This window comes from Trifolium pratense, linkage group LG1, assembly GCF_020283565.1.
Source record: "Trifolium pratense cultivar HEN17-A07 linkage group LG1, ARS_RC_1.1, whole genome shotgun sequence".
Classification (NCBI taxonomy): Eukaryota; Viridiplantae; Streptophyta; class Magnoliopsida; order Fabales; family Fabaceae; genus Trifolium; species Trifolium pratense.
The window spans coordinates 36,907,845-36,917,930 of NC_060059.1; the positions used below are offsets into that span (position 1 = coordinate 36,907,845).

General features: G+C 30.4%; 2 protein-coding genes across 2 annotated transcripts; both read left to right on the forward strand.

Moving 5' to 3' along the window:
* Nucleotides 1-4,285: 4,285 nt before the first annotated feature.
* On the forward strand, nt 4,286-6,043 carry LOC123905419 (BURP domain protein RD22-like). Its single transcript, XM_045955015.1, has 3 exons — nt 4,286-4,348; nt 4,480-4,594; nt 5,272-6,043. The coding sequence occupies exons 1-3, from the start codon at nt 4,310-4,312 to the stop codon at nt 5,976-5,978; spliced, it is 861 nt and encodes a 286-aa protein (XP_045810971.1). The 5' UTR covers nt 4,286-4,309; the 3' UTR covers nt 5,979-6,043.
* A 218-nt stretch (nt 6,044-6,261) lies between these two features.
* LOC123893501 (BURP domain protein RD22-like) lies at nt 6,262-10,059 on the forward strand. Its single transcript, XM_045943250.1, has 3 exons — nt 6,262-6,310; nt 8,906-8,971; nt 9,054-10,059. Exons 1-3 carry the CDS (start codon nt 6,262-6,264, stop codon nt 9,875-9,877), a joined length of 939 nt encoding a protein of 312 aa, XP_045799206.1. The 3' UTR covers nt 9,878-10,059.
* Nucleotides 10,060-10,086: the final 27 nt, after the last annotated feature.

Below are 10,086 nucleotides of genomic sequence, written 5' to 3' on the forward strand. Positions count from 1 at the left end.
ACATAAGGATGAAACATAGGGGATTGTCAACAAACAACAACCATGACTGACTCTTTTTTTTTTTGAAAAATTAAAGACTGAAAAAAAATAAAAACATATCTGATGGGTTGCCTCCCATTAAGCGCTTCTTTACAGTCATTAGCTTGACTTGTCACCAATCGTTAGGGTGGCATATATGACAAAAAGAACACATCATCCTTCTTCTTTCTCTTGTTTGGTAGGAATTGCATGAACTTGACATAAAGAGTCAAATTCTTCCGTGCTCCAACAATTAAGCTCTTGGAATATGCACTCTCCCACTTTAGAAAAGAATGATGCTCCTTTTTCAAGTGACATTTCTTTTTAATCTCCATTGGTTGAGACTCACATGTCGCATAGAGATCAATATTCTTCACTCTTGAATTCTCTTTCATGCCATTATTTTTGTTTTTCCAATTTTCTTCTTCTACCACAATGGCATGAGGTTTCATCACCATCTCAACCAACTTCTTCTCACACTCATTTGCTTCCTCCATGAGGTTACCACATTGCACTTCAAATCTATCACAGGGAACTTGATTGGACCTCCAGAATTCATCCAGAATACTTTCAAGTTGTGAATTGTAATTAATCATGATCACTTGTGGCTCTTCATCTTTACTACAAGGTTTCTTATTATATTCGCAATCATGATTTTGATCACAATAAACACACCTCTCCTTTAGCTTCTTTATATCTATCTCCCTGTATTTTTCCTCAAGTCTTGATCTCAATAATTGATAACGAAGAATGCCTATTTCTTCACTATCAATCAATACGTTCTCATACCATATTCCTGTCATTACTACAAAACTCGAGGAAACTTTTCAGTAGCAAAGCACAATGAAATAAACATGAAGGGTAAAAGATTTTTTTTTATACAAAATAAAATAAAAATAAAAGAAAAAATAAAATAAAAATCCTATATACAATAAATTGTTTAGTCAAAATTAATCAACAATCCCCGGCAACGGCGCCAAAAACTTGATGACAATTTTAGCAAGTGAACTAAATTCGTCGTTAAGTAATAAAATTTATAAGATTCGTATCCACAGGGATTGTTCTTATTTTCAACTAGACAATTAAATTAAATTAGGATTAATAAATAAATTGCAAAGGGGGTTTTCAGATTGATTTGTAGTAACAATGACAATAATTAAAATCGCAAGAAAATTGAAACGTGAACTTTTTAATAGAGAAAGACGATTAGGAATTAATTTGAATCCTCTCTTTGTCCCTAACTGGTACTCTAGGTTCTAGTCCTCAACAATGAAATTCTTATAATTACGACAATATAACAAAATAGACCGAGTCCAATTCCTTGGCTCATCAATCCCGTTTATCTAATAAAGTACCCTAATTCCTTAGGCGAAACTAATATTATCAAAAGCTTTAACGAACGTTATATTAACAATCATGCCAATTAATTCTATATTCCTATAGCAATTACGATTGACAAACAATTAATCTAGTTCCAGTATAAACCCTAGGGTCAATAGTGATTTATAACTTAAAATCAATTCGAAAGTGATCAATTAACGAAAAGCAATAAACACAAGATTAACTGAATAATTATAAGTTTTCATTGAATAAACTAGAACACGTAGTTACATGGCTCAGATAGTTTCAAAGAGAATCATCTATAATTCCTAATCTAATAAGATTAGTTACTCATAATAATAATTGACATAACAAGAGTTAAGAAAATTATACATGAATAACCGATGAAGACCGCGACGGCAAAACCCTGCGTTTCTTCCCTTGTTCGCTGCTCGTCCCTTTTTCTCTCTCTCAGGAAGTGATAATCCTTTTATTTGTGATACAACTCCTCTTTTATAGGCTCCATAAAAGACAAATCGTGTCTTCCCTTTATAATAATCCACGTCCTTCAATTAGTTTGTTATTAATGACGTGTCACAAAAGAAAAAGCAAATGGCTTCCTATGTAGCATGTGGCTGACGTCATGTGAAATTATAAAAGCAAAATCGCGGCACTATGAAGCATGCATCGCGGCGCGGAAAATACAGAAAGTGGAGGCTAAATTTTGAGCTTAGAATATTTTTCTAAGTCTTTTTCTTCTTTGGTCTTTTGTCTTCAAACTCTTTTATGTGTCAATTTCTTCATAAATTCTTCTCTTTGACCATGCAATACTCTTAAAAACTAACTAAAATACTATAGAATAATAATTAAAATTAACAAATGATTGGCTGTCATCAGTAGTCTATTTAAAAACGTATATATTATATGAAAGTATGTAAATAAGTAACCATCTCTATATTTAATTAAATAAACTTAATTATGAACTAATAATATAATGAGATTAATTTTCATTTTCACATTTCACGTGACATTTTAGAAAATTGAACTATGATATTATATTTCAATTTTAGTTTATAATTATACATTTAAATATGTGAAAAATTAATGCAAATTAATCGACTTAAATTACCGAACAAGTTAAAAAATTTATAATTTCATCCAAAATACTAAATTTAATATAATAATAGTAATAAAATATTATATATATATATATATATATATATATATATATATATATATATATATATAGGCAAATATAGCGAGATTCCCACGGAGCATTCTCGTGAATTCTCATAGAAATTGCTTAGGTGTCATTTAATTAGAGAGTTTGCTTATGACATTCAATTGAATCTTTCTCTAACCCAGTAATAAAAAAAAAATTTCAAAAAAAGATTTAAAAAAAGGAATAAAAAAAAGATTTTCTCAAAAAAATAATAAAAAAAGTATATTAATATTTTCGTAAACAGAAAAAATTTAATATAAAAAATAATAAAAAAAAGGAAAAATAAAATATTTTCGTATAAAAAAAATCTTCGTATGTCACTTATTTGTTGGATTATATACAAATTAATCTATAAAAAAAAAACAACTAAATTAATCGGATATATATAAGCTTATACAAAGTGAGTGTAAACCCATACATAAATTTTTTTATTCGACGTTCACACGTGAAGATTGCATCTCTGTGATATAATGATCAAAGTATATTAATATTCATTTGAAGGAGATATAGAGATGTGAGAGAGAGAGAGAGCGGGGGGGGGGGGGGGGGGGGGGGGGGGGGGGGGGGGGGGGGGGGGGGGGGGGGGGGGGGGGTAGAGAGAATCACTTAGTTTTAATGTTTTATTGAACGGGGAACAAGGAATGGGGGAGCACTTCCCACCCCACTATGCCTCTGTAGCATCCTTAAACATATATAGTATTTTCATACTCAAGTAAATTAAATAAAATCAATCTCATAAACAATTGATAGAAAAATATATACAACATTCAAAATAATATAAATTGAAATAGACAACCTTCAAAACAAAAAAAAAAAAGAAAATAAATATTATTAAAAAAATTAAAACTATCCTGTGCGAGAGATATAGAAATAGAGAGTAAGAGAGAAAGAGAGAGAATCTCTAACCGGTGTAAAATGAGAAATTTAGAACACTTTCTACCCCACTATTAAAAATGATCCTTGACTAATCAAATTTTCATTTGAAAATTGAGTTTATTAATTAATTTATATTTATAGGGTCATTATATAGTCCCAAAAATGAAGATAAAAGAAATAATGTATCTCCTATAATAGTGTAGAATGAGAAGCGAAATAATAGTTTTCATATCGCTCTATCGTGTAACATCGTTAAACCTATATCATGCAAAATCTATCTTAATTTTATCGTAGAATTTTACCAAATTACTCAAATAATATAACAAAATAAACACATAAATAATATTAAAAAAGAAAATAATCCCGTGCATGACACGGGCTAACATACTAGTATATTTATGTACACTTAAATAGATCAGTTTAATATGCCTAAAAGAGTTTTTTATGGTCCATGGTCTGATTTATTAATTTAACTAAATAGGTTAATAAAAAAATTTAGCCTTCGTCCCGCGAGCTTAGCTCAATTGGCAGAACATTGCATTATATATACAGGGGGCCGGAGTTCTAACCCCAGTCATTCCACTTATCCATCTTAAAGATGGATTTTCTAGCTACTGCACTACTTGAATTTTTTTTTTAAAACTTCTTTATTTAAAAAAGTCTGACCTATTCCTAATTGCAGGCTAAACCGACCTTATTTTTTATCGATAAATGGTTACTTATCAAAACAAAACAAAAAAACAGCGTATAACTCCGTGCTCATTCTAATTGTGTGAATGCAAAAAGCATGACCCAACTATATTTATATTCTATATACATGATGTGTAAGACTACTTAGGGATCTTTTCATTCCATCTTGCTTTCATTTCCACTATGGAGTTTCCTTACCTATCCATCTTTATTTTACTCAATGTAAGCACCAATTTCCTAACTTATATTAACATGTGCCTATAATATTTTCCCCTAAATTCCTTTTTATTATTTCATTTCATAACTAAATAAATACATGATGTGTATATATATGTTGTATACTTGTATTGCAGCTTGTACTTGTAACCCATGCTCATGCTGACTTTCCCTGTGAATTGTACTGGAATTTCAAACTTCCCACAACTCAAATGCCAAAAGCCATTACTGATCTCCTTTACCCAGCTGCAGGTTGATACATATTCTCTCCATTCCTATATAATCATCCACATTTTTTATAGAAAAAAAAAACTATTTCTTTTTGACCGTTACCTTGTTTTTAAAATTTAAAGTAATATTGTTGTTAATTTTTTTGGTCCAGCCTAATGACTAGACTTACAGACTATAAATGTGTAGAAATAGAGAATTCAGAGTTCGAACTCTGACCTATCTTATAATATCTACCAACGTTGGTCACTGAGCCCAGGTGTGGATATTCATTGGAGTGGATAGGAGCCACGACACTCCTCAAATATCTTATATATATATATATATATATATATATATATATATAGGTGTATATTGACATGATATTTGCACCCCTTAATTTGCATATGTCATGGGTTCAAGTCCTAATGACTGCTTTTTTGATTTATTTATATTATTGGATACGGTTTCACATATACAGACAATCATTACCAACTAATGAATTATATTATGCAAATACAATTTTTTTTTGGTAGTATAACTTATAAATTTTTGACACCCCTAATAAAATCACTCAAAATCCGCCACTGACTGAACCACCTTTATGAAATTTTTTATTATATTTTTACATGATCTATTTTATTTTATATTTACATTTTTTTTAATCAATGTTATACACATTTTCATGTTTTACATTAAAGGTGGTGTAAATGTATACGCAGGTAATGGAAAAGTAAATGATGATATAGGAGCTGAAGTCAGTGAAACACAATTACATGATAATGAAACTATGGGCTTGTTCTTTTTGGAAAAGGACTTACATCATGGTACAAAAATGAACATGAAATTCAAAAAGAACTCAAATTATGGAAAAACTTTCTTGCCTCAAGAAGTTGCTAAGTCCAATATTCCCTTTTCATCAAACAAATTAGTGGAAAACATCCTTAACATGTTTTCAATCAAGCATGGATCAAAAGAGTCTGAAATTGTGAAAAACACAATTAGTATATGTGAGGAAAAAACTTGTGTAACATCATTAGAATCAATGGTTGATTTCGCTACTTCGAAACTCGGAAAAAATGTTGAAGCTATTTCAATAGAAGTGAATAAAGAAAGTATTGAGTTACAAGAATATGTAATAGCAAAAGGAGTGAAAAAATTGGGAGAGGATAACAAAGTTGTTGTGTGTCACAAAGTGAATTATACTTATGCTGTGTTTTATTGTCACAAAATAGATGGAACTAAAGTTTACAATGTTCCTTTGGAAGGTGTTGATGGAAACATGGTTAAAGTTGTTGCTATGTGTCACAATGATACATCTCAATGGAACCCTAAACATATTTCTTTCCAAGTACTCAAAGTTCAACCTGGATTTGGTCCAATTTGCCACTTTGTCACACAGGAACATGTTGTTTGGGTTTCTAAGTAAAAATACCATTTTGATCCATAATATTACATTACACACATATATCTTTGAATAATAACAGGTATATTATAATACCTGCATTATCTTTGAATAATATATATTACATACATATCATTTTTGTAACTCAATTTGTATGTCTTATATAAGAGTTTGACATTGTAATCTTAATCTGAAGAGAAAGACGATGTTTAATTATTTACTATATCATATGTTACAAGGTTGTGTACGAACATGAAGGACTATTTTTAAATTCTCGATCGGACTTGTTGAATCTTGAATCGCGGCTATGATTGGCTCAAATGGCCTATTAGAGATCAAATGTGTAAATGGAATCGGTGATAATTGATCGAACTTGGCCAAAATTACCAATTTGGTGAATGATTGTTAGTAGTTTGAAGTAGTAATGTTCGTTTTGAATGTAGTTGGATAGTATAGAAGACTTTAGTTGATAGTTGAAAAATAGTAACAAGTAGTGTGAGAGCTAATATTAGAGTATTTAGTAACATGAGACAAGAGGTAACACATTAGTAATTAACTTATTGTAGAAGGAGAGTAGTAGTAGTATGCTGAAGCCTTAGTGTTATTGACATTACATTATAAATGCTTGAATACAACTTATGTTTGGCTATTTATAGGTGTGGAAGATATATTCTAGATAATTCATTTTAGATCTTCGTGATATTTTCTAATAGAAATCTAGTAATGATTTGTTCTACTATAACTATTCAAACATTTTTTTTGGTTTACAATAAGTCTGAGGATCGAACCTAAGACCTCATGCATACTACACAAATCCTTCACCACTAAATAAAACCTAAGCATTCTAGAAAGATCTACAAAGTGTACATTATCTCTTAATGACTATCAATTCAAATTCTCTTAAATAAAACTAGGGGACCATCAACAAAAGAAACTTATATCATTTCCTTCAAAATCAACAGAGTAATACATGTTGGTATCGTGACAACACCATTGTTGTGAAGTAGTTAGAGCATGACATAAACAAGTTTATTTTTGGATATTATCATTCTGACTTTCCCATTGAGAAAAAAGTAATTGGCAAAAACAAACAAAAGGGAATCTGGTTCACTCTCTTGTGTCAAAATCAATATTTTGTCTCTTTTTCTAATGCGACTAAAATTTTCACCAACTTTACAATCCACCATAAATTCATTTGCTAGCTTTCTTTCATTTTGAATATATGCACTCTAATTGCTTCTTACTTTATTCATAAAAAATCAACACAATCCATATTTTGGGATAACCTACCTAAGTGGCAAATTCAGAACGTTATAGGATTTGGGTAAAATTTTACATGTGACATAATATCAGTTTTATCATGAACTAACTCATAAAAATTTCAGTTTTGATATAAACTAACCCCTAAAAATCTCAGTTTTGAACAAAAAAATATATCAGTTTTGCCTTAAACCAACCCTTAAAAATTTCAGTTTTGCTCTAAACTAACTTCTAATTAAAAATACCAAATTTTTTGGCCAGAGCTCAGAAAACTGCTCAGGCTTGCTAGATCTTGGCTCCACCCATGACCTCCATCATTTGGAAGATTGAGCCTATAAATTTGAAACTTACGGTTAGTGATACTCCCTCCATCCCTAATTATAAGCTTTTTTTCAAACATAAAAATTGTCTCTAAACATAAGCCCCTTTTCAAATCCCTATACACATTTATTACTACTTTTCTAAACACAACCCTACTTTATATTGGAATCCGAAAAGTCAACTACATATACATCTTTTCACCAAGGACAATTTAATAATTGTAACATCCAAAAAGTACATATTAATTACACTACCAATTTTTTTTTAATATGCGTAAAAAATACCAATAGGGGCTTATAATAAGGGAGGAGGGAGTATAATTTGTTTGTAATTGGGGATCCACATAGGGATTACTTTAATATTTGGAGTTTGAAGGTGGATACTTTTTTTTTTGGCGGGAATAGATGGAGAAAATTCTTCAGTCTCGAGAGTGATTTAAAGATGAGGATGATATGTTATTCCCACCCTACGAGGGCCTATCCTCCAACCCTTTTTCTAAATAATCTTTTATACGTGTATATTCAAGTATTTTATAAGGAGAAAAGATAATAATATTGTATTGAAAATTAAAATAAGTTAGTTATTTTAGGACAATTTTTAGCAAACACTCATTCCTGCCTCAAATATAAAAGAAAATTTGGTAATAGAAAATCCAACTTTCTTCGATAAACTTTTACTTTATATCTGAGACTATAGTACATTTAAATAGGATCAAGATTTACTCCCGTCACTAATTGCAGAGACAACTATGCTAAATAGAACCACCATAGTCTATTAGACGATCAATATTTAAACCTCAATAATTTAATATTTTATAGAAAATTAAAATCATCTTAAAATTTTAAATTGTCTGGTTGAGATTGGACGAAGTCATTAATCGGAAAATAAATTTTCTGCTGTAACTGTGTCAACGCAGTTACAACACCAACCGTCCGATCACAATCAATGATCAGAATCATTTTAGTGAATATGAAATATAAACTATTTGATGTAAAATCAATTACCAAGATTGAATACAGCGTATAACTTCGCTGAATCCAAAAAGCATGACCCAACTATATTTATATTTCTATATAAATGATGTGTGAGAGCACTTAGAGATCTTCATTCCATCTTGCTTTCATTTCCTCTACTTCTCAATCTTTATTTCCACAATGAAGTTTCCTTATCTATTCATCTTTATCTCACTCAATATGTAAGCACTAATTTCCAAACTTATATATTCTAGCTTGTGCCAAATATTATTTCCTTATAGTTCCTTTTTATTATTTCATTTAACTTCATAAATACTAAAATATAATGTATGTCAAATAATGCAGCTTGCAGTTGTAGCAACCCATGCTGCCTTACCACCTGAATTGTATTGGAAGTCCAAACTTCCCACAACTCATCAAATGCCAAAAGCCATCAGCCCATCACTGATCTCCTTCACCCTAATTAGTATTTAATTATCATTTTTTACATTAATAAAAAATTATATATAAAATATGTTGATAGATTTTTGAAATGTACTCACAGGTAACTTAATTGGGAAAATTATTAAGCCAAATTGTGATTTTCTTTATTATCGTGCTGCAAATGAAACACAATTACATGATAATCCAAATGTTTCATTGTACTTCTTGAAAAAAGACTTGCATCATGGTACAAAATTGAACTTGCACTTCATGAAGACTTCAAACTATGGTGTAACATTCTTATCTCGTGAAGTTGCTAATTCCATACCCTTTTCATCAAACAAAGTGGAAATGGAAAACATCCTTAACCATTTTTCCATCAAACAAGGATCAAAGGAATGTGAATTTGTGAAAAACACTATTGGTTATTGTGAAGGGCAAGAAATGAAAGGTGAGGTAAAGACATGTGTAACATCATTGGAATCTATGGTTGATTTCGCTACTTTGAAACTCGGAAACAATGTTGAAGCTGTTTCAACAGAAGTGAACAAAGAAACAAAGTTACAAGAATATGTAATAGCAAAAGGAGTTAAGAAATTGGGAGAGGATAACAAAGTTGTTGTGTGTCATAAAGTGAATTATCCTTATGCAGTTTTTTACTGTCACAAAATAGATGCAACTAATGCTTACTCTGTCCCTATGGAAGGTGTTGATGGAAGCAGAGTTAAAGCTGTTGCTGTTTGTCACACTGATACATCACAATGGAATCCTAAACATTTTGCTTTTCAGTTTCTCAAAGTTCAACGTGGAACTGTTCCAATTTGTCACTTTTTCACACAAGAACATGTTGTTTGGGTTTCTAAGGACTGGCCAAAGTTTAATTTGGGACAGTTTAAGTTTGCCATCCTAGAATCAGAGGATGATGATGTTCTGATTTCCAAGTAAAAACTATAATTTCTTGAATAATACTAGCGGGTATATTATAATATGCATTATGTATTAAGTTAATTTGTATGTTTTCTGTGGCCGGTAAGAGTTTGACCATGTAATATGAAAAGACGTCATCGTTGTTTAAATTTCCTCGAGAAGAATTATAAAATGGTCATTAGTTTCGTTTTAAAAAAAAATTTATGTGTTTGATAATATAAACGACA

Coding starts and splice junctions, on each gene's coding strand:
- LOC123893501 (XM_045943250.1), top strand. CDS start 6,262: ATGATTGGCTCAAATGGCCTATTAGAGATCAAATGTGTAAATGGAATC. Junction 6,311..8,905: donor CAAATGTGTAAATGGAATCG/GTGATAATTGAT, acceptor TTGTATTGGAAG/TCCAAACTTCCCACAACTCA. Junction 8,972..9,053: donor CACTGATCTCCTTCACCCTA/ATTAGTATTTAA, acceptor ATGTACTCACAG/GTAACTTAATTGGGAAAATT.
- LOC123905419 (XM_045955015.1), top strand. CDS start 4,310: ATGGAGTTTCCTTACCTATCCATCTTTATTTTACTCAAT. Junction 4,349..4,479: donor CCATCTTTATTTTACTCAAT/GTAAGCACCAAT, acceptor CTTGTATTGCAG/CTTGTACTTGTAACCCATGC. Junction 4,595..5,271: donor TCTCCTTTACCCAGCTGCAG/GTTGATACATAT, acceptor ATGTATACGCAG/GTAATGGAAAAGTAAATGAT.